A 21,976-nucleotide genomic window follows, 5' to 3' on the forward strand; every position below is an offset into this window, starting at 1 on the left:
GAACTGAAAGGAAGAAAAGATGCCAAAGAGATCGGATGAATTTGGCAAAGACTTTTAGATCTCAAATTTAGTTGAAGATATGTGATTTTCCTCTTAAATATTTTTGAAAATTGACACAATTTCTAAAGATTGTAATGCCAAACAATGTGTTGTCCTCCCCCTATTTGCTCCTCTTTGTCTTTTATTTTTAGTTGGAAATGAGGTTCTTTTGTTTTGTTTCCTACTTTAGATCAGGAGATTACCTGAATCAGCTCTCGAGGCATCATTTTTCATCTGTGCTTGGCAGAAGATGCTGTTTCTGGCAGGATGTGTTTTTTCCATTTCTTTCTTCTTCTGTTTTCACTTCTTCTCTTCCAGTTTTTCTTTCCTATCTCGTGTGTCTTTCCCCATTCTGTCTGTCCTCCAAGCTCTCTTATTTTCTTATTGCCACACTGTGAGCTTTCACTGCCATGTAAGAGAAACTCCTGTCTGGCCTGACCAACTCCCTACACTTAACACATTGCTTTTGTGGTATTTATCTACAAAGAATATCATGTGAGATATCCAACAAGAACTTATTTCATGCTGGCCATCATGATCATTGTAGGATGTGTGCACAGATAACAGTTAAGAAGTTGTATGTTTATACTAAAAAGATTTTTAAACCAAGCAAACCAGGCAGGGTGAATAAAAGTTCCCTAGACAAAGGAATGTTGACTTTCCTATCTGCCCTGATTTTGAATGTAAATGGAGCAGGGGTAGCCAGACACAATGGAAATTATAGTTACATATTAAGTTAACAGGAAAAGTAAATTATCAGAAGGATTAGAAGAACAGCATAGAGTCTGCACCCTGAAGAACAGCATGGGAGAGGAATTTTGTCTGGGGGTGTACTTCAAAGGATACATTTCAGAGTTGCTTGACTATCTGAGGGGGAAAGGACATTCTAGCTATCCATCACTGAGGGAGCAAGAAACACAGTGCTTTTTGTATTCATGAACGCAGGATCCTGGCCAGGGGGAAGCTTATGACACTGAGAGGAGGCTTTGGGCGAGAGACTGCCTGAGTCAAGAATTGTAGCCTGTTAAGCCTTAGTCACTTGTATTTTTTTTATTTGTAACCATTTTCTGTTTCTACTACTCTTGCTTAGCATCACTTGAATCTCTGTTCTTTAGTAATAAACTTATTCTTGGTTTTACTATAAGTTCATCTCAGTGCAATATATTAAAGTAAAGTGTGCATCATCCACTAAGCCAACAGGCTGGTGAGTGTCCTGTCTCTTTGGAGACAGCAGAGTTGGTAATTTCTATGAGTGTCCAGTGACAGGGGCTGGATACTGCAGGGCAATGTTCTACAAGGGGAGTCAGGAACTAAAGTGCTCCAAGTGTTACCTGCAAGGTGAAATAGGGTCTGGTAGTGTCCTGAAGAGTTTGCTGGACTGGCTAACGCACTGGAGTATCAGGGAGCTGTCACAGTTTAGTATCTGCAAATCTCTCTCTCACTGAGGCAGAGGAGTAACAAGGTAACTTACAGTTCTGGTACCTTGAGAAAGTATGCCACTCACCTTCTGCCCTCTTTTGTTTACTCTCCTTCTCTCTTCCTTTCATCCCTGTCTGTTCTTTCCTGTCTTCCCTCTTCTGTCCCTCTTTTCCCTTTAATATCTCCCATGTTGTGTCTCTCCTCTGCAGTCACTTTGCCTCTTCTCCCTGAACATAAACTCCATTCATTCCTTGGGAAGGCCTTCAGTCTCTCTGTTCCCTTTGGAGAACTCTTTGCACCTGGAAAACTCCTTCCTTTCCCCTCTTTCTGCTAATGCTGGGGACCCATTTTCTGTCAAACACTCTTCTCTCTCCCACCAGTGGCTAGAAGTCTTCACTCACCTGTTCCCTTCCTCTCTTGATAGTATTTCCTCCCTGGTGACTCCCTGCTTTCCTCCTCTGCCCTCTGGTGATAACAAAACCCTCCTTTTCCCATGTCTCCAATGGCTAAGAGTCCCCTCTTATTCTCTACCTTCAGCTCTTATTATTCAAAAGTCCCCACTACCCAATTGTTCCAGGGGATTTGTGGGTGCTGGTGCCATTGCTGGTGGGGAGGCAGGAGAGAGGCAATTCTTGTAGAGTAGTCTCCATCAGCACCCTGGACTTGACTAGCCAGGAAAGGGCATCCTCTCAGTGGAAGAGAGATTAAGAGCTGGCTGGAGAGCAGATGCTGCCTAGAAGTGTAAAGAATTGAGTGCTTCAGTCACACAGTCTTTTTACATGGTGTTGATATGGTAATTTGCCTACTAAATCCTCCCTGAAGCATGCCCATTGGTCCTTAAACAAAGCATAATTTTACTCCATTATAGAATTTGTTGGAATTAAATAAAATATATAGTAAAGAATTTGAGGCACTAGATAGAATTATGGCTTTATTGCATTGTGATTTAAAACATTTTGTGTTGAATGATGCAAGCATATGAAGATTTTTACTACATGTTATATCATTACAGATTATTGTGGTACAGATTCATTTGCCATTTTGGGGGATCATTATACTTTTTAAATACAGGTGAAAGTAATTAAAATGTGTGACTTGCATAGAATGTTTTTGTCTGATATACCATCTAAGTGTAAAATGGCAAAGTGCTTCTTGTTTTGTTTTTTTTAGCTACATACATACAATGTACTACACATATTATCCCAGTAGAAGAATTCTTTATTGTCCTGTTTTGTATCAACAAACGGGGGAAACAAAGCTAAATATGTGGTAATCTGGTAGACCATTTAGGAAAATATGTTCCCAGAAGTTTCCTTTTCTTATCCCAGTAACCACTCTACACACAAACCCCTAACCCTTTTACTGGTATTTTGTGGCACTCACATCTGAAAGTGCCTGAATCTGTAACTGAGACAGATGGTGAGAAATTGAATCCCCTTGAGTTACAATCAGGCAAAGTTAAAATATTTTGGAGGCTTATGGTAGAGCAGGGGTCAGCAACCTTTCAGAAGTGGTGTGCTGAGTCTTCATTTATTCACTCTAATTTAAGGTTTCACATGCCAGTAATACCTTTTAATGTATTTAGAAGGTCTCTGTCTGTAAGTCTATAATATATAACTAAACTATTGTTGTATATAAAGTAAATAAGGTTTTTAAAATGTTTTAGAAGCTTCATTTAAAATTAAATTAAAATGCTGAGCCCCCCGGACCGGTGGCCAGGACCTGGGCAGCGTGAGTGCCACTGAAAATCAGCACGCGTGCCGCAGGTTGCCTACCCCTGGGCTAGAGTCTCAATAAACGAGCTAGATGAACCAGTCTAGATTGATTGAAGTTATCTGCTGAAAAAAGTGAATAATATATCTAAAATGAGATGAAGTTGTTTCTTCCAGTTTTAAATTGGAGAGAGAAATTTAACAAACACTAAAATTGTGTGTTACTGTTAAAAATAGAAATAGTTTTATATGGGCAAAATTATGTAAAAGTAACACTGAAACTAGTGTAGATAAAAGCTTGCATCCAGTAGATTAGGATGTCAATAAACTCAACCTTAGAGATATAAAACACTCCTCATGTTTTAATAACGGGCCAAAAAAATCCTGCCAGACAGTTATTTTCTGTTCTCTCTTAACTTCCTTGTCATGATTCATGTCAAATTTGAAATATTCCAAAATATGGAAATCAGATGTCTGGCTTTATATTCCACCTTAAAGTGCTCTTGCGTCCTGTAGAAGATTTACAATTTGTTTTTTATGTATTAACATTTAGTGTAGGATGGAGCTTTGAGGTCAGGCACATCTGAATTCCAAGATTAACCCAGACATGATCCATAATCGATGTCACCCATTCTGCTGCAGGGCAATCCATACCACTGCATATCATATGGTTTTCAAAAATATGTCTAAAACAATGTGCCTTTCATAAAGAATCATTTGGTCAGTCAGTTGAATGTCAAAAGTTACTTAATAAACAAGTTCATAATTCACTTCTGTGAAGTAGTTGACATCTTAATGATGATACATTCTCTGAATGACAGCTCTACATAGATCAAATTCAAGACATACTCTGTATAGATATTTAACCAGCTAGCAGTTCCAAGCAGGTGCAAGCTGTAGAAAACTAGAACCAGAATTCAGAGTTTATCTGAGTGTACAGGTAAAATGTGCATATTCTAATTGTACAGGTTTTTTTTTTATTATTTCTACTGCACCTTGTGTTTAACATACATTGCTGGAAAGTGTCTAGAAATATATCTGGAAATATAATGTATCAAATGTTCGTGCATTTTTATATTGCACATAATTGTTTGGTGTTAGTTGCCTTCAGAAAAGATCTTGGCAGAAGACAGTTCACTCAGAGTTTACATTTTTAAAGAGTTGCTAACATCACAGTTGATGAAGATGATAGGTTATCAGCATGTGGAGGTGGACAAAAAAGCAAAGAAACTGCTAGGATGCAAAAGGAACAGGAGGGAAATTAATACTGAAATATTATAATGCAATTATGTATATAAATAGCATACTCTTGCTTGGAATATTGTGTGCAGTTCTGGTCACTCTTATCCAGACCCAAACTGGAAATGAAATAAGTAGTGTTTTGTTTGGTTAGTCTTTTGTCCACAAGCTAGGCTCCACCTACAAGACAAGCTAAAATGAATGTCACTCACAGTAGATTATCCAGTTGCTCAAAGTGTGATCATGAGCATGATCTGCTTGGCAGTTGAGGCTTGGCTTCCCCTCACTGGGTTTGGATGCACCCATGGGCAGAGGTGGAATAAAGCACATGGCCCCCAGAATCATGTGACAGGACATCAGAATCTAAGCTTTTCTTTGGTCATGGTTGTAAGAAAACTTGAAAACATGACATAAGTGTGACCAATGTAATGATGTCTACCTGGGTCTCACAGAATCCTCTTGAAGCAGGAAGAGAAGATGATGCCACACCAGTCACCAGAACAGGCCAAGCCCCTTCTGCTCTGGTGGGACTCAAATGTCCCATAAGTTCCACTGTTCCCCTCTGGCATTTTAGCTCCATAGGTCAAACTGCAAACAAAGTAAGTGTATCTCAAGTGCTACTCAACTGTAGTGTCAAAATGAATTTTTTGCACATTTCATCATAAGAAGAAAGTCCCTCTCCTTTCTTATGTGCTTTGATGAGCAGTGAAATAGATAAGTGTTGACATTTCAATTATCATTAGGCACCTGAGTTAGCATCCTATAGAGATGAATGAGACAGTCCACACCTCTTAGAGTTAGTATTTCAGGCTCTCTACAAATTCAGGCTGCCATCACTGTGTCCGTGTACCTCGAAAATACTGTTTGCTTCCTCAGAACCATAATGGCTACAGATATTTAATTTAATGAAAGATGAAATTTTGGAGAACAAGATAGAAGCCTTAAAAAAAAAAAAGAGGAGGGAGTGCCAAATTGTTGACCTAACATGACCCAATGCCATTCAAGCCTCTCTTTTATCTTAAAAGGATATAACAGAAATAGAATGGGGTTCAGAGAGGAAGAATGAAAATTATTAGAGGTCTGGAAAGACTTCTATATGAAAAGATATTGAAAAGCTTAGGATTGTTTAGAGTAATAAAAGGAGACAATATAGGTGCAGACAAAATAATGAATAGTATAGAGAAGGTAAGTCCTCACTAATAATATATAAATAAGGAGACATTCAAAAAAACTAAAAGACAATAAATGTAAAACTGTGACCAGCCTGCTCTGCCAATGGTACGAGAATTATCTCACTTACAATACATAAGTGATTCATTTTCCAACTGCATCTCATCATTTGATTAATTTGTTGGTTTTTCAACTGTATGTAAAGTTATTTTCATTAAAAAGTCTACATTTGCCAAGTTATTACATGTGGTACCTAAGATACTACCATAACTTTTCCACATATGCATTTTAGGGGATATTCCATATGCATTCAGGACATCTCTAGTCCAGTTTGTTAGACTGTTAACATACATATAACCACAGCAGACTTGTTTGATACAACTATGTAACTCATCTGAGTGGCAGGATTTTTTAACACATCTATCATTTCTGCAGCCTGAGAATAATGCAGCAAGTGTCAATTACACTCTAGCAGCTGTTAAAAAGTCAGATTGTGGAAATCTGGTGAGAACAAATTCTAATCAGATAATATTGAGGATGCTCAGCTGTTATTTTAACACAATCAATAGGGGCGTGTCAATTTCCTGCAGAATTTAATTTAGCCCATATGATAAAGAAATCTCTGCATTCACCCACTTCTATCAAGTCAAACTTTGGATACTTTAAACAAACGAGACTGAGGCTTCAGAGAGAAGTGGCAGAGCAACATGCTGAAGAGATTTTGCTTTTATTTCCATTCTCAGGTTACATCGAGGAAGCCTGCATTATTCCATGCCCCTCAGACTGCAAGCTCAGTGAATGGTCCAACTGGTCTCGCTGTAGTAAATCCTGTGGGAGTGGGGTAAAGGTTAGATCTAAATGGCTCCGTGAAAAACCCTACAATGGTGGAAGACCCTGCCCCAAGCTGGATCATGTCAATCAGGTAAATCCAGTTACTTTTCTTTGCTGATATATTCGTTTATTTCTGTGTGGACAAATTATTACATATATAAACTCAGTGAAGAATCGTTCCCTTCTAAGTACTTCACATGCTTTTTGAATTGAATAATATGTACTGGCACTGGTGGAAGACCAAAATTATATGCAAAATTAAGGTTAGGGCTTTTTTCTCTGTGGATTTTTTAAAAAAAAAATCTGGGCAATATGCTGTATTACAAAGGCAAAACTTACAAGGCCAATTCTTCCAGACCTTGCATGCCATCAACTGCAGACACTCATCACCTTGCAAGATCAGCTCTTCAGCAGTATGTTTAAGAGAAAGAGATAAAGCTCTCAGTATACAGAGAGAGAGGTTGAACTACACAGTAACAGGAAAAAGGAAAAGGAGTACTTGTGGCACCTTAGAGACTAACCAATTTATTTGAGCTGTAGCTCACGAAAGCTCATGCTCAAATAAATTGGTTAGTCTCTAAGGTGCCACAAGTACTCCTTTTCTTTTTGCGAATACAGACTAACACGGCTGTTCCTCTGAAACCTGACAGTAACAGGAAATTCCCCTCCTTAATTCAAACACTGCCATACATTACAGATAAAGTGCATGCAAAGCAAGCAGCCCATGAAGAACACCAATTCATTCTGCTCAGTCTCCTCCTCCTCCATTTGAATACATCATCATCACGAGAACTGTGCACTGAAGCAGATATTTTGGTATAGTATTAATATCTGGAGCTAAATATTAAAAAATATTGCTGGTTCTTCACGAAAGAGGAAATTGCTCTCCACTGTAAAAATATCTTGGGACCCAGACTCCTGGTCAGACTGATATGTGCTGTAATTCTGGGCCTGAAAAAGAAAATAATCAAACACCCCCCCCCCCAAAAAAAAACCCCTTTAGAGGTTCTGGTGTCAATCCTCTGGCCCTGCCTTTCTTTCTTGTAGGTACTCCATGCAATCAGTGAAATCACTGTGTAGGCCCATCCTCCTTTCCACTGCCTCCCCCCATCGCCACCACAAAAAACAAATGAAACAAAATCAAAACAAAACACCAGAAACATTCAAAGTATCCTCAGTGTGATCCTTGTGTCCTCCTTAGCATCCTATCGCCAAAATTGGCATCCAAGTGGTTTTTGGCCTTCCAGGTGCAGTTGTTTTAAGAAAGATTGAGACTGAAACTTGAACATCTAACTGCCTGGGTGTTAGAATCCTTCCCAGGGCAGCAGTCAGCCAAATTGATCCTGGGGATGCCTCATTAGGGTCTCACGGAACTGTATGTGTCTGGATACAAAACACTGACACAAAGCAGGAAGCTCTCAACAGAAGTTTTTTTTAAAAAAAAGTTCTGGCCTTGCCAGGCATGTAAGACCTGCTGCATGTAAAGTTGTTTGGTTGGGCAGTTTTTAGTAGTAAAAACTGCCTTTTCAGGTTCCTTGTCTCTCTTCAGGTTTGATTTATATTCATCTCACATTTGGATTTAATTTGCATTTGTGGATAGCATGTTAAATGGCCCCATATTCATCTCCATAAATATTCAGAGGGGAAAAAAAATCTGGCCATTCATATTCGAATAAGGTACATGTTATTAGTTCCATCTTATTGACATTTTGTCAGCACAGAATGAAATGGTGTGTTGATTTAATGTTTCTACTTAAGGGGATATAATTAGTTCTAGAAAGAAAGTGTTTAAACTATAGCTAATAAATTATGTTTAGAATCCACTTGAACACAAAATACAAGTTTCAATGAAGGCTGTGTTGGTTTTGAGGAGTATATTAAAACTGTTTGAAATTACAGAAAATACATTATAATAGGAACAAATTATAGTTTATGAAAAAAATCTCTTCCTGCTTGTAATATTCATGTGGCACAATATTTCATAATAAGTTCTTCAGGATGTCAGAGGTGAAGTTACTATATTTGTATTAGAAAACTCAGTTTGTTTTTTATATAGCACTGCTGCCCTCTACTGGTATATAACCTAGTATCTTATTTGCTGCAGCTTTATAGCTGCCAAAAATTCAAATACTAAATGACTATAATAAAGATAAAATTGAAGTCTGATATTGCATGGGGAAGAGGCTGTGCCATCCATAAAGCTGAGAGTTTGTATCCCTTAATATTAAATACACTTCACTTAAATCCTTAAGTGTGGAAATCCCATAAACTCAACCTGTGCCAATGACCAAACAGCTGCCCAGGGATGTTTAATTAATCCACACCTGATCCACAGCTCAAAGAAAATCAACAGAGCAAACTAGTACATTGCCATATCAATACTTCAGAATGAAAGGCATAGCCACTTGTAAATAATATTTTGTAATATAAAATATACGGGTCAGATTTTGCCATTGTTACCCACCGGTGTTCTGGGGAGAGGGCACAGAGGACCATGATACAGTTGGAGATGATTCAGGAAGAATTTGCACCGTGATCTCCCAGAAAACATACCCATAGCTACACCACCCTTGAGGAGAATGTGGCACGCTCAGTTCTTCATGCCAGATTCCAACCCTCAACACCCATTCTTTCAAGTAGCTGGCACACACAGGGTTGTGACTGGAGAGACAGGGCCTGGACTCCACACCCATGTTGCAAGGTGGGGGAAGGACACCTTGCTCTCTTCCATCAGGCACGTCCAAGCAGGAACTGATCACAATCTGGCCTTTAATCTAAACCTATTTTCATTAATAAATAATGTTATTTTCTAATTTAAATTATTTGCAAATATATCCATACATGCCAACTGTCCCATTTAAGGGCAAATGTAATAAAACCATTAATTGTTTTTCTGCTCTCTCCATCCTAAAGTATCTCATTTGGGGCTAAAAGGTGTGTCCCTATTTCTTTTTCCTTTCATATCCTTATTTATGACTTTCACATATTGGCAGAGGTGTATGCACAGCAAAGTCTTTCCTGGAGAAAAGTTTCAGAGTAGCAGCCGTGTTAGTCTGTATTCGCAAAAAGAAAAGGAGTACTTGTGGCACCTTAGAAACTAACAAATTTATTTGAGCATAAGCTTTTGTGAACTACAGCTCACTTCATTGGATGCATTCAGTGGAAAATACAGTGGGGAGATTTACATACATAGAGAACATGAAACAATGGGTGTTACCATACACACTGTAACCAGAGTGATCACTTAAGGTGAGCTAATACCAGCAGGAGAGCGGGGGGGTGGGTGGAATAAAGCCTTTTGTAGTGATAATCAATGTGGGCCATTTCCAGCAGTCGACAAGAACATCTGAGGAATGGGGGGGGGGGAGAGAGAGGAATAAACATGGGGAAATAGTTTTACTTTGTGTAATGACCCATCCACCCCCAGTCTTTATTCATGCCTAACTTAATTGTATCCAGTTTGCAAATTAATTCCAATTCAGCAGTCTCTCATTGGAGTCTGTTTTTGAAGGTTTTTTTTTCAAGAATTGCAACTTTTAGGGCTGTAATCGAGTGACCAAAGAGATTGAAGTGTTCTCCAACTGGTTTTTGAATGTTATAATTCTTGACGTCTGATTTGTGTCCATTTATTCTTTTATATAGAGACTGTTCAGTTTGACCAATGTACATGGCAGAGGGGCATTGCTGGCACATGATGGCATATATCACATTGGTAGATGTGCAGGTGAACGAGCCTCTGATAGTGTGGCTGATGTGATTAGACCCTATGATGGTGTCCCCTGAATAGATATGTGGACACAGTTGGCAATGGGCTTTGTTGCAAGGATAGGTTCCTGGGTTAGTGGTTCTGTTGTGTGGTGTGTGGTTGCTGGTGAGTATTTGCTTCAGGTTGGGGGCTGCCTGTAAGCAAAGACTGGCCTGTCTCCTAAGATCTGTGAGAGTGATGGGTCGTCCTTCAGGATAGGTTGTAGATCCTTGATGATGTGTTGGAGAGTGGCTAGTGGCGTTCTGTTATTTTCTTTGTTGGGCTGTCCTGTAGTAGGTGACTTCTGGGTACTCTTCTGGCTCTGTCAATCTGTTTCTTCACTTCAGCAGGTGGGTATTGTAGTTGTAAGAATGCTTGATAGAGATCTTGTAGATGTTTGTCTCTGTCTGAGGGGTTGGAGCAAATGCGGTTGTATCGTAGAGCTTGGCTGTAGAAGATGGATCGTGTGGTGTGGTCTGGATGAAAGCTGGAGGCATGTAGGTAGGAATAGCGGAAAGTAGGTTTCTGGTATAGGGTGGTGTTTATGTGACCATCGCTTATTAGCACTATAGTGTCCAGGAAGTGGTTCTCTTGTGTGGACTGGACCAGGCTGAGGTTGATGGTGGGATGGAAATTGTTGAAATCATGGTGAAATTCCTCAAGGGCTTCTTTTCCATGGGTCCAGATGATGAAGATGTCATCAATGTAGCACAAATAGAGTAGGGGCATTAGGGGACGAGAGCTGAGGAAGCGTTGTTCTAAGTCAGCCATAAAAATGTTGGCATACTGTGGGGCCATGAGGGTACATAGCAGTGCCGCTGATTTGAAGATATACTTTGTCCCCAAATGTAAAATAGTTATGGGTGAGGACAAAGTCACAAAGTTCAGCCACCAGGTTTGCCGTGACATTATCGGGGATTCTGTTCCTGACGGCTTGTAGTCCATCTTTGAATGGAATGTTGGTGTAGAGGGCTTCTACATCCATAGTGGCCAGGATGATGTTTTCAGAAAGATTACCAATGGATTGTAGAAAAGTGTGATATATGGATAAGCAAATATCTTAAATTAACTGTGAAGCAGGAAATTCTTGAAATTAACTTTTGAAGATTTATTCTCTTTTCCCTAAGCATCTATAGTTAATAAAATGATCTGCACTGCTATAATGAAGGTTTGCAAGTGATAATACTGGATCCAATTCATTGAAAAATTGTCTCTATGGCTATGAGAGAGTTTCTGCTAAAGGGGCAGATCCCAGTTTCCTGGGGAAAATAACATCTACCTTTTCTTTGGCTTCAGGGATTCTCTGCCTCCCCACCTACCTAGGCAGGCATGGAGTCCATGACTATGTCGAGCTCTAAGTGTTTGCTATCAGTGACAGTCACATAAATGCCAATAATATTGAGAGAATTGCAATAACACCTGGGGCGCAGGCATGGGCTCTGTCTTGGCTGATAGGTGCATTGCTGCCAACAGCTAGAGAGTGCCATACTGAGATTTTCCTTTAGATTGCCTAGTAATGTTGGCTCTACCTAGCTGATAGCAGATATAGCAGACAACTAGAGAAGAGCTTTTCATGGTAACTGCTTTCAAATACTGGGCACAAACTTAGGACAGGCTAAAAAGACTTTAAAAATGTGTGAAGGATGAGATCTTTGTCACGTTCTTCACCTTTATACCTGTAACCCTTCTGCCCGTCAGAGTTGGCAGCAACAAGGGCCGGGTTCAATATCTAGGGGATCCATTCCAATAACACAATGCAAACCGGCTCGAGCCCCCACCCAGTGACCTGGGACAAATATATACCACTCCCGCTGGGCGCCTCCAAGTGGCAATACTTCCCCTCTCGCAAGCACATAGTCTGAGTGTAGCAAAAAGCCTTTTAATAACAGAGAGAAACAATGTGGCATTATGTTGAGGAAACACCACCAACAGGATTCATAACATAACCCATGAGCAAAAAACCCACCCCAAGCAAATTGGGGCATGCCTCTTTCCCTTTGGTTCTTGAGTCCAGCAACCCCAAATCACCCAAAGTCCCAAAAGTCCAATGACCCAAAAGTCTCTGTCCCTGGTCAGGGCAGCCCCAGAGTTCGAAAGTTTATCTGTGGAGCTTTACCTTCCAACCTGGGTGGAGATGGGACAGGGGTACATGATCTGAAGCTGACCGCCCCACAGCTCCATAGGCCTCCGCTACGCTCCACCAGCCGCCCCACAAACTCCTTCGCTCAGCTCCGCGGCCCAAAAGCAGCTCCCGCCATCCCACGAACTGCTCCACCAGCCTGTCTACAAGGCACTCCAGCCGTCCCAAAAACTGCTGCACAATATATCTTCAGGCTCCCCCACTACTTAACACAACGCTCAGTGATTTCAGCTCTTAGTCAGTTCAGCTCTTTGGTGAATTCAGCTTGTAGTAGGGGAGCCTCAGTGCTGGTGCACTATTAGCCCAAAGTGAGCTCAGCAGCCTGTAACTAGACTCCTAATGGAATCAAAATTAGCTCTGATATTCCACAGTAAGGCCCTCACCAAGAGGCCCATGCCATCAAGTATTAATACTTGTCCCCAGCCTCTCTCCGTTCACAGAGTTTTAAAACCCATGACCCTTGCCTAGCGAGTGCTACTTAGTTGATGGTGAGTCCCTCCATCATAACAAAAGGCCAAGTACAGTTCCAAGCACAGTTCCCATAATCAGCGTAACAACAATTTATTCTTCCTGCCCCAGTAACAGAGACACTGGGGATCCCACAGCAGCCAAAGTGAACATTTGGGCAGCTATGGCCTCATTCTAGGCGGGGTGGGTGTGCCTATGCAAATGAGATTGACCCCTGAAGTTCTTTTCCACAACTTGCCTCACCACCAGATGTCAGGGTGGAGCTCATCCTGACACTGCTTACATCCCCATCCCACACTACCTGGCAGTACAATATTGATAATATATAAAACACAGTCTTCCATCCAAACCCACTCATGAATTTCTTCAGTCTTGGAGAAATTGAACTCCCCAGCCTGTAAAGAATTGATACCCATGGAAGGCAGAGAATAAAATAGTTTAACCATGTGTTATGAACAATGTGAGGGAGAAATGAGCATATTTGCACTAGTCTCCATCAAGGTGGTGTGCAAAAGAATCATTTTTTCTTACATTATGACTTCTTGCAGAATGTGTTGTTAGAGATACAAGAGGGAAAGCTATGTCTTATCTGGCCTAAGTGATGAGGCTTTCTGCTTGGTAGAGAGCATAGAGGATTGTTTTTAACCAATGAAGCTCTAAATGTACACCATTCAAATATCTGTGTTTCGCTCACTAACTAGTGTTTCTATTTATCTTTGGCTGTTCCCTTGGGTTCATGGCAAATACCTGTTCCAGGCTCAGGTAAGAGTCTCTAAAATAGATACATAACCTTATAATGTGCTTCCTGACCAAGTTCTATAATGTATGCACTGTTTGGACTTTTCTGTAATTGTTCTTTAAAAAGATATATGTGATAGTACATAGGATGCCATTTTTAATGTACCTCAGATATTCTGTATAAAACATTCCAATCTTCACATGATATAATAACTTTAAGACTTCACAGTTAAAAATAGTTCAAATTAAGGGGCCAGATTATGCTCTGATTTACATTGGTGTAATTTAGGGAGTGATACCATTAGAATCAGCCCTCCCCAAACATCCACAACTAATAATATTAGGTGGGGGAGTGTAGAGTATAAAAGGAAAGACAGGAGCAGGTTGGCAAATGGACAGTACAAGCTGGCTTCCCTATTAGAGCAAAGTTAAGGCTGTTGTGTGGGTTCTCTGGTGTATATTAGTGGTAATGGTAAAGTGCATGCATACTGGTGCAAAAGAGAGTTTATACTGTTAAGGATTTAACTTTTCATTTCCTTGCTTTGGTATCAGGTGTTTTATGTCTGTTGTAACAGCAACTGCTTCACAACCTACTTGTATTGAGATTAAATATATTTGTTATCTTTACAAAATAACAATAATGTTGTGTGTCGCTGCTATGTCAGAACGACAGTTCCTGCATACTTATCATGCTTGCATACTGTGTGCCACAAACTTACACTCTGTGTGGTTTCCAGGTATATGAGGTGGTCCCATGCCACAGCGACTGCAGCCAGTACATATGGGTTACAGAACCCTGGAGCATCTGCAAAGTGACCAATGTTGACTTAAAGGAGAACTGTGGAGAAGGTGTGCAAACCAGGAAAGTGAGGTAAACAATGTAATCCTTCTCTTGAAAAAACAAAACCAGAAACCCTCACCTTTAAATTATGATGGGATTAAAGAAGCAAAATTCTACAGAAGAGTATTTTGACAAAGGCATTTTCACAAAAGTTTGTGTACGGAATGTTAGACCAAAACCTCAGCTGGTGTAAATCTGTGTAGATTGAACTCAGTGGACCTAAACCAGTTTACACCAGTTTAGGATTTAGCCCTTTGTTCTATTTTTTAAAAAAACATTTATTATACTTTATAAAAATAAAACTGTAATTTACATTTATATAGTTCCTTTCAAAGGCCAGGACAATCCCCAAGGTCTTTATAAATTTAATATAGATATCAATTCTCACTTATCAGTAAAGTGCAACCACCTCTGGGGTGAAACATGGCAACCCATTTTACAGTGCACAGCAATACTGCACAACAGTTTGGTGCAAAAGGTGAAAGGTGCCATATCCAACTGAAAACACAATGAATTCAGATATTCAGAATGTAATCACCCCAGTTGGAATTTGGCCAGGGCTTGTGGTTAATAGCCCTGTTTATGAAAAGTGCTGAGAGAACTTTACCACAGGTGGTCAGTGCCTCAGACTTGCTTCTCAGCCCAAAGACAGATTAATGTACTGTGGGGAGTCTTATGTTAGCATTAGCGGTGCTTCTTCTATTTCTGAGTTTTATACATAAGTAAAAAGAACTCTATAGCAGTGTAATAAGAACAGTAGGAATAGTTATATGTCCACAGTTCTTATTGGAAGGATAAAGAAAAGCTATGTAAGTCCTTAACCATATTTTAAATTTGGAATGTATTTGGGCCTAGAAAGCTCTAAACATAAAAGTAATGGGTGAAAATCTCTGCTCCGTATTAAATTGACCCAGCATCAGAGCAGAGAATTTGGCCCTATATCTGGTGTGGTTTTCAACACCTTTTTGTTACCCTGGTATCCTCTAGGTCTGCTAAATCAGCCAGTGTGAACACTGGATTTGAAGTGCCAGTGTTCCAACATGGTTGTAATATTTCTGACACACTACAATAGAACACACTCCTGACAACAAATTCATAGACATTATCTGAGTCTGGAAAGTAATCACCTCCAGAGGAGGAACAATTCTGCTCGGAAGCTGACTGTACCATGATTACAGCATGATTTTTATGGAATTAAATAGTTTGATAGTTTCAGTATAAATTCACATGAAGAAGGATATATTTTTAATTGTTTAGTTGAATTTAGATCTGGTAAAAGGTACCAGATTTACAATGCAGAGATTGAAACCCTGTGCCCACAGAGCACATTCAGCACAGGATTCAGCACATTGTGCAAGAGTCTCGGGACTGTCCCTTTAATTAACTCAAATAATTCACTGAGCTTCTCCGGGCAGCTCTTTTCTGATCAAATATTTTGAGTTAATCAGTCCCACTTCTGAAAAGGAAAGAAAAATCATTTTTAAAAAATATGCATATTTGTTAATACCAAAACCTTCTTGCAGTTGTTGAACACTTGTAGTACAATGAAGTTGAAAAACTGAGCTGTCTGGAATAGTTAAACTGAAAGCCAAGTCGTACATTGCAATTCTGTGTCAGACTCAGCCTGGTTCAGAATGCTGACTTTTTCCCCTTTAGTTAAAAAAAAAAAAAAAAAGTTAGGTACATTCTCTCCCCGCCCCCCATTCTGTAAATGTAAAACTGTGTAAAGAGTGAATTTAGTAAAACAAGTCCAGAAATCTCATTCCAATATTTGCTGAATCTGATCCAAGCATCCTGTCTACTGATCAACTTACACCTCTACTCAAAGACTTGCTTAAGAGAAGTCTTGTATGGTAATGTACATAGCAAGAAGTGCAGTGTTGATTATATATTATTCTCTAAGGCTACCTATAGAGCAATACACAATTAAAGAAGTTATCTCTGTCTGCATGGTAGAATGACAAGCCATAAAATGAATTCAGTCTACAGGACCCATTTGAGGGCCAGATACATTAATTGCCAAAGGTTCTCTTTAATGTACCACAAATACTGTAGCAGTTGCTAGATTTGACAAGATTATGTTTAAAACAGAAGCATTCCTTGAACTTAACAATATATTTGAAGGTCGGATTTTTAGTTTTCGCTTGTCACAAATGTTAAAGTGCATAATTTACTCTGATATGACAGCAACCAAAATAGATATTGGAAGTCCCGCCAAGAGTTTATTCTTTTTTTAAAAAAGCTGTAAGTACTGGTGATGGTGGTGGTGATGCTTTATGCTCTGTCCAGAGGTACATAGATTTTGACACTACCATCAAAGCTAGAGAAGAAAATCTATTATTTATGCCAAAGAAAGGAATTTCAGCCCTTTGGGATGAACACAAAAATAACTGCCTTCCTTTTTGCCATCCATATACTAACTCTCATTGGATAACTAATTCCATCAAACAGATTTTTGCAGATACAGCATCTCTGTTGGTTGTGTTCATTTAAAATAATCTCATTTTAAAAATGTTTTCAGACTGACAGCATGAGATCTTCAGGTATACAGGAATTGGTAATATAATGCAATGGTATCGTTATAAAATATTGCAGAGAAAGTGAAAGTTTAACCGTCGCATTGGCTCTTCCCCTACTATGTTGCGAATCAACTCCAAGCAACGTTAATTGACCCTTGCTATGCCCCCTATTCTGGCAGCAGCTGTGAGGGCTGGGAAGAGTAGACCTGTTTAAATTGAAAATTCTTTAGAACAAGGATTGTGTTCCATCTTGGCTGTAAAGCATTGAGAACAATAGAGCCCCGATCTTGATGGGGCCTCTGGATGCTAATGTAAGCAAAGCTAAAGGCTTTGAAGATATCAGAAAAAAAAAGGCATGTAACTGAAGAAACAATTCCAAACGGTTAGAATTTGGAAGGAGATTTACAAATATTAACAGAATTATCCTCATAACTCTCAGAGGTAAGAAGGTGTGCAATTCCAATTTACTGGTGGGTAAAATGATGCAGAGAATCTGTGCACATTCACTCAGCAAGGCAGCAGCTGTGCAGGATTAGAACTCAGGAGCTTCTCACTCCTAGGTAGCCCTGAGCTTCAACCGATATGCAGCAGAAAAATACTGGGGATATTTTGACGTTTTCAAATTCTCATCCGTATTTTATAGTTCATTATTTATTTGGATTATATCAAAAATGTTCTAGATTTTTCTATTTGTATATTGCTTGTGGTCAAACTGCTAAAATGCCACATTATGTTAGTGTAAGGGATGCAGTTACTGTAGGAAATCCATGGCAAATATGTTTTTATCTATAGCCTTATATTTTTCCAGATGCATGCAAAACACCATGGATGGTCCTTCTGACACTGTTGAGGACTACCTGTGTGACCCTGAAGAGATGCCTCTTGGTGCTAGAAGATGCACATTGCCATGCCCTGAAGACTGTGTTATGTCTGAATGGGGCCAGTGGTCTAGATGTTCCTTGGTAGGAAACATGTTAACAACTTGACATTTAAGGTTTCAAGACTATTTTATTTAAAGAAAGTAAGCCTCAAGTTACTATGCAGAGATGCTACACTTAACAGTAGACACACATGCAAATGATTATAAGTTCCTATCAACTGCATTACTGGCAACAGCAGATTGTCAACCATCCCATCAAGAGGGCAGCGTGTCAGCAGTTCTTCATTAAAAGCAGTTGCTCAAGAAATCACCTCTTAATGTTGACGCTTTCATGAGCTATTGCCCTCCATTTTTAGGGAAGGTTAATTTTGGATGAGCCAGCTTTGGTAATATTTAAAGACCCCACAGTTCTTAGATCCTGTTCAATCTGGCTTTATCTCTCTCTGTAAAAACACAGTAGGGGCAGGACTACACTAAAACGCTGCAGTGGCCCAGCTACACTGATGCAGCTATGCTGCTGAGGTGCTTCAGTGAAGATGCTACCTTCACCAAAGGGAGAATTTCTCCCATTGGTGTAGGTACTCCACCTCTGCGAGAGGCGGGTAGCTATGTCAGTGGGAAATGTGCTGTATCACAGTGGGTTAGATCGGTATAATTATGTCAGAGATGTGGCATTTACATACCCCGAGTGACGTGGTAATACCGATGTAAGTTTATAGTGTAGACTTAGCCTGGGTGTTCTTTAATGAGATAATTATCTGTGAAGAGCAAAAAGATGCGGGTAAAAGACTTAGGTGAAATTAAAGATAGCTTAATCCATCAGCCCTGTGTTTTTTGGCTGTCTGGAGTCTCAGGTGAGAAAGCAAAGCCAGTGAGGCTAAAAATGGGGTTCTCAATTTCAGAAGCTTGGGGACTTAGGGTTTTTTCCTCAGCATCTGAGTCAGTGCACTGCAGATTTTGGAGAGACAGCTCATAATCTGGAAATTCAGATGCTCAGTTGCTTTAAGGCAGTATCAATGAAATGTGAACTAGATAGGGAATTATTAAGGCATTACCAAGGGAATTCGGTATTATTAATTCCTAGGTATTATTACTAAGATAAAATAGGAAACTAAATCCTCCCATAAAATAACAAGGAAACAGTCCCTTCTAGGCAAAGTATAATGTCATTGTTTTACATTAGCATTTTGTAAAAAGGATGCTTACAAGGCTATTATGTTTGTAGGTAGAGAGACTGAATATATCAAAAATAATTGTTTCTGTTTTCCTTTTCAAGCCCTGCAATGGAAGTAACGTGCGTGAAAGGTCAGCGGAGCCTCTAAGACAACCTGATGAAGGAAAGGCTTGTCCTGCTTCCACTGAGACAGAACCTTGCAGTCTGAACAAAAACTGTTACCACTATGATTACAATGTGACAGGTATTAGCGTCCTTAAAATCTAATAACAGGCTGTAAAAATATAAGAGCTCTGCCTATTTTCACAATTTAGTTCTACATACAGCTAAAAATTAATGTATGAGTCAAGTTTGCCCAGTTAGCACCTGGCTTTAAACCAGGGCTCATGGTCCTTTACTTCTGATCCAAAAGAAGTACTAGAGGAATCCCTTTCACTCAGTCTTGCTAAAGTTGCTCTCAGCAGGTAGTAAAGAAGAGCTGGTTTGGCTATGCTACAGCTGCTTCCCTTAGAGTTGAAGTTTTGGCCTTCCAGAAGCCCCTACCCCTCCCTGCAACTAACTATAACCCTCTGTCTGCCACCATATCCAAGGTGTTTCTCTTGTTAGTGAGGCCCTCTCTGTTTGTAGTGAAACTGTGTTAATAGTGAAGGGGGGTTGTGTGTAAGAAGAAATAAAATACCTATAAGAGGCATTCATTGTACTCAAAGTATAGGTCTTTCTGGTTTCCTGTGTTATGTAATATGGTTTGTACAGTCTGTAGTGAAAATAGAGTGAAACTGTTTGATGATTCAGAGAAAATGCTCTTGAGGAACTGTGTAATTTGAGACTCATATGATTTCTATAGCCCTAGAAAGCCTATTTCTCTGGCCATTATGGGGTGTGTGTGTGTGTGTGTGTGTGTGTGTGTGTGTGTGTGTGTGTGTGTGTGTGTGTGTGTGTGTGTGTGTGTGTGTGTGTGTGTGTGTGTGTGACTTGCCCCAAAAAAATCCAGATAAACACAATATTTGACTTTTCAGAAATACATCATGTCACTGGGTACCTAACTATGGTTATTTCCAATATGTCTCGCTAATGGGTTCCATGAGCTTTTCGAATGTGTAAAAATTGATTCTGAGGGTTATTTTTAGGCTGTTTGAATTAAATGTATTATTCAAGTAATCAAAGCTTCATCAGAAATCAGTTTCATTGGCATCCTGTCCTGATGGTCTCGTTTATTTCCAGACTGGAGTACATGTCAGCTCAGCGAGAAGGCAGTTTGTGGTAATGGCATCAAAACAAGAATGCTAGATTGTGTTCGCAGTGATGGCAAATCAGTTGACCTGAAGTATTGTGAAGTGGTGAGTGGGAGGCTCTTTTCCTTTTGTGACTAAACTCTTCCTAATAGCTTTAATTCATGCTGAGCTAGCTGACCTGTGCTGCATGTAACCCATCGCCAACAGATGTTTCTTAACATTATTCATGGACTGCTAAGTACCCCTTGAAATGAGGCTGTGTCATCACCTGTGATTTCTTCATAAAATTTCCTCTGATAGCTTATGTGTGCACCCACAAAGGGGTGCTGATGATTATATCCTGAAAGAAATGATTTGGGAACAATAAGCAATCATGGCGAATAAAGGTAATAGATCTTAATCAGAATGCAAATCATTCCAATTTGATGTGATTTCTGTGTAGTACCTTGGACAGCTGCCGATATCAATCATTTATTCAGTGTGTTGCTAACCGTGTGTCATGTGCCATTCTGCAGCCAGGCTGAGTGCTAGCTTCTTGTACCCAGCTGTGTAAGATGAGAAACATCCAAGCTGTGTGAAAAATTTGCTGCATTAACAAGGAAATGGAACTTCTTACATAAGCATGTTCAGTGGGAGTAATATTCAGCAGATGGATCACCTTAATTTTATGTAACTGTTTCATGAATCCGTTTTTAAACGACTGCTCAAGGCAGATAATACTATTGCTTTTGTCATTTCATGGGTCTGTTAAAGGAGACTGTATCTAGTAATGAGTGATACTGTACAGATCATGCCATGAAGGACTATGGGGAAGAATACACCAAGGTTTGCATTACAGAGAAATCTTCCTAGTTGTTCCAATGGAAAGTGGATGAAATTGCCTCAGCCCCCAAACAGAACAGACATTAAATCACCTGAAAGCAGGAGACTAGAATCACATCCACAGAGACCATGTGCCCTCCACAATAGCTCAATTTTATCAGCATCCTTTCCCCCCTCTCCAATGGACTTCCCTTGCCGACAGCTGCTTCTCAGGACTCGTCGTTAAGAGGGAGGGTTGCCAGTGCTGGAGGGAGCTATGAAAAGGTAATATATACTGAGCAGTGTTACATTTGAGAGAAATTCTGCCAGGCTGGTGCTGTTGTTACCCGGGGTTCTTTCAACCCAAAGCTCTTGGTAACTTTTACTCTGTGCGAGGTGGTGTCAGGAAATAAATCAGGGGAGACACGGCTGTCCGACCGATAGATGGCTGGCACAAACGGGATAACACAAGAGTGCTTTCACTTAAAGCTAAACTTTACTTAGTCTCAAGCACTTATACAGCCATCCGCAACAGGTTAGTAAAACACCTCCAACCCTTGATAATTACCAAAGCTGAGTGTGGCTCTCGAGTGACACAGCGGCAGGCTTCTGGTCGCCAAATCTTCCATCTGCCGGTGGGGACTGCAAGATGTATCCAGAGGAGAGTCCAAAAAGAGTCCAACTACCTCAAACTTTCCCCCCTTATTTATACATTAGACATGTCCCTTAAAGAAAACTTGTTACAAGCAGTTTCAGTGGTCCAGCAAAAGGTTCCTTCTGATTATCAATTAACCAGGTGTGGGTTTTTCCAGAGTTTGCAGCCTTGAGGCCCCCAATAGACATTTCTGGGGCACATTCTGCTCTTCTAAAATGCATGTATCAGCCACTTCAACACAATTCTTATCAGGAAGGACGGGGGGTCAAGCTGCCCTCTCTGTGCCACCCAAAGACCCCCCTCCCCTCCTGCCTTGCTTAAGCTAAGCCTGCTGACTTTGCCAATTTACAGCCTTCTGTCTTGGTTGCTTTTA

At 40.0% G+C, this 21,976-nt stretch overlaps 1 protein-coding gene across 9 annotated transcripts in view; it reads left to right on the plus strand.

Annotated features, from left to right (window-relative positions):
* The window catches only part of THSD7A (thrombospondin type 1 domain containing 7A), a 634,694-nt gene that overhangs the window by 470,872 nt on the left and 141,846 nt on the right, over positions 1-21,976 (plus strand). For all 9 annotated transcript variants that reach the window (XM_073333830.1, XM_073333827.1, XM_073333831.1 and 6 more), the window contains 5 exons: positions 6,323-6,501; positions 14,239-14,372; positions 17,670-17,823; positions 19,018-19,159; positions 20,137-20,252. In XM_073333830.1, coding sequence (XP_073189931.1) covers positions 6,323-6,501; positions 14,239-14,372; positions 17,670-17,823; positions 19,018-19,159; positions 20,137-20,252 — 725 coding nt within the window. The remainder of the gene's footprint in view (positions 1-6,322; positions 6,502-14,238; positions 14,373-17,669; positions 17,824-19,017; positions 19,160-20,136; positions 20,253-21,976) is intronic.

Source organism: Lepidochelys kempii, chromosome 2 (genome assembly GCF_965140265.1).
Source record: "Lepidochelys kempii isolate rLepKem1 chromosome 2, rLepKem1.hap2, whole genome shotgun sequence".
NCBI classification, from domain to species: Eukaryota; Metazoa; Chordata; order Testudines; family Cheloniidae; genus Lepidochelys; species Lepidochelys kempii.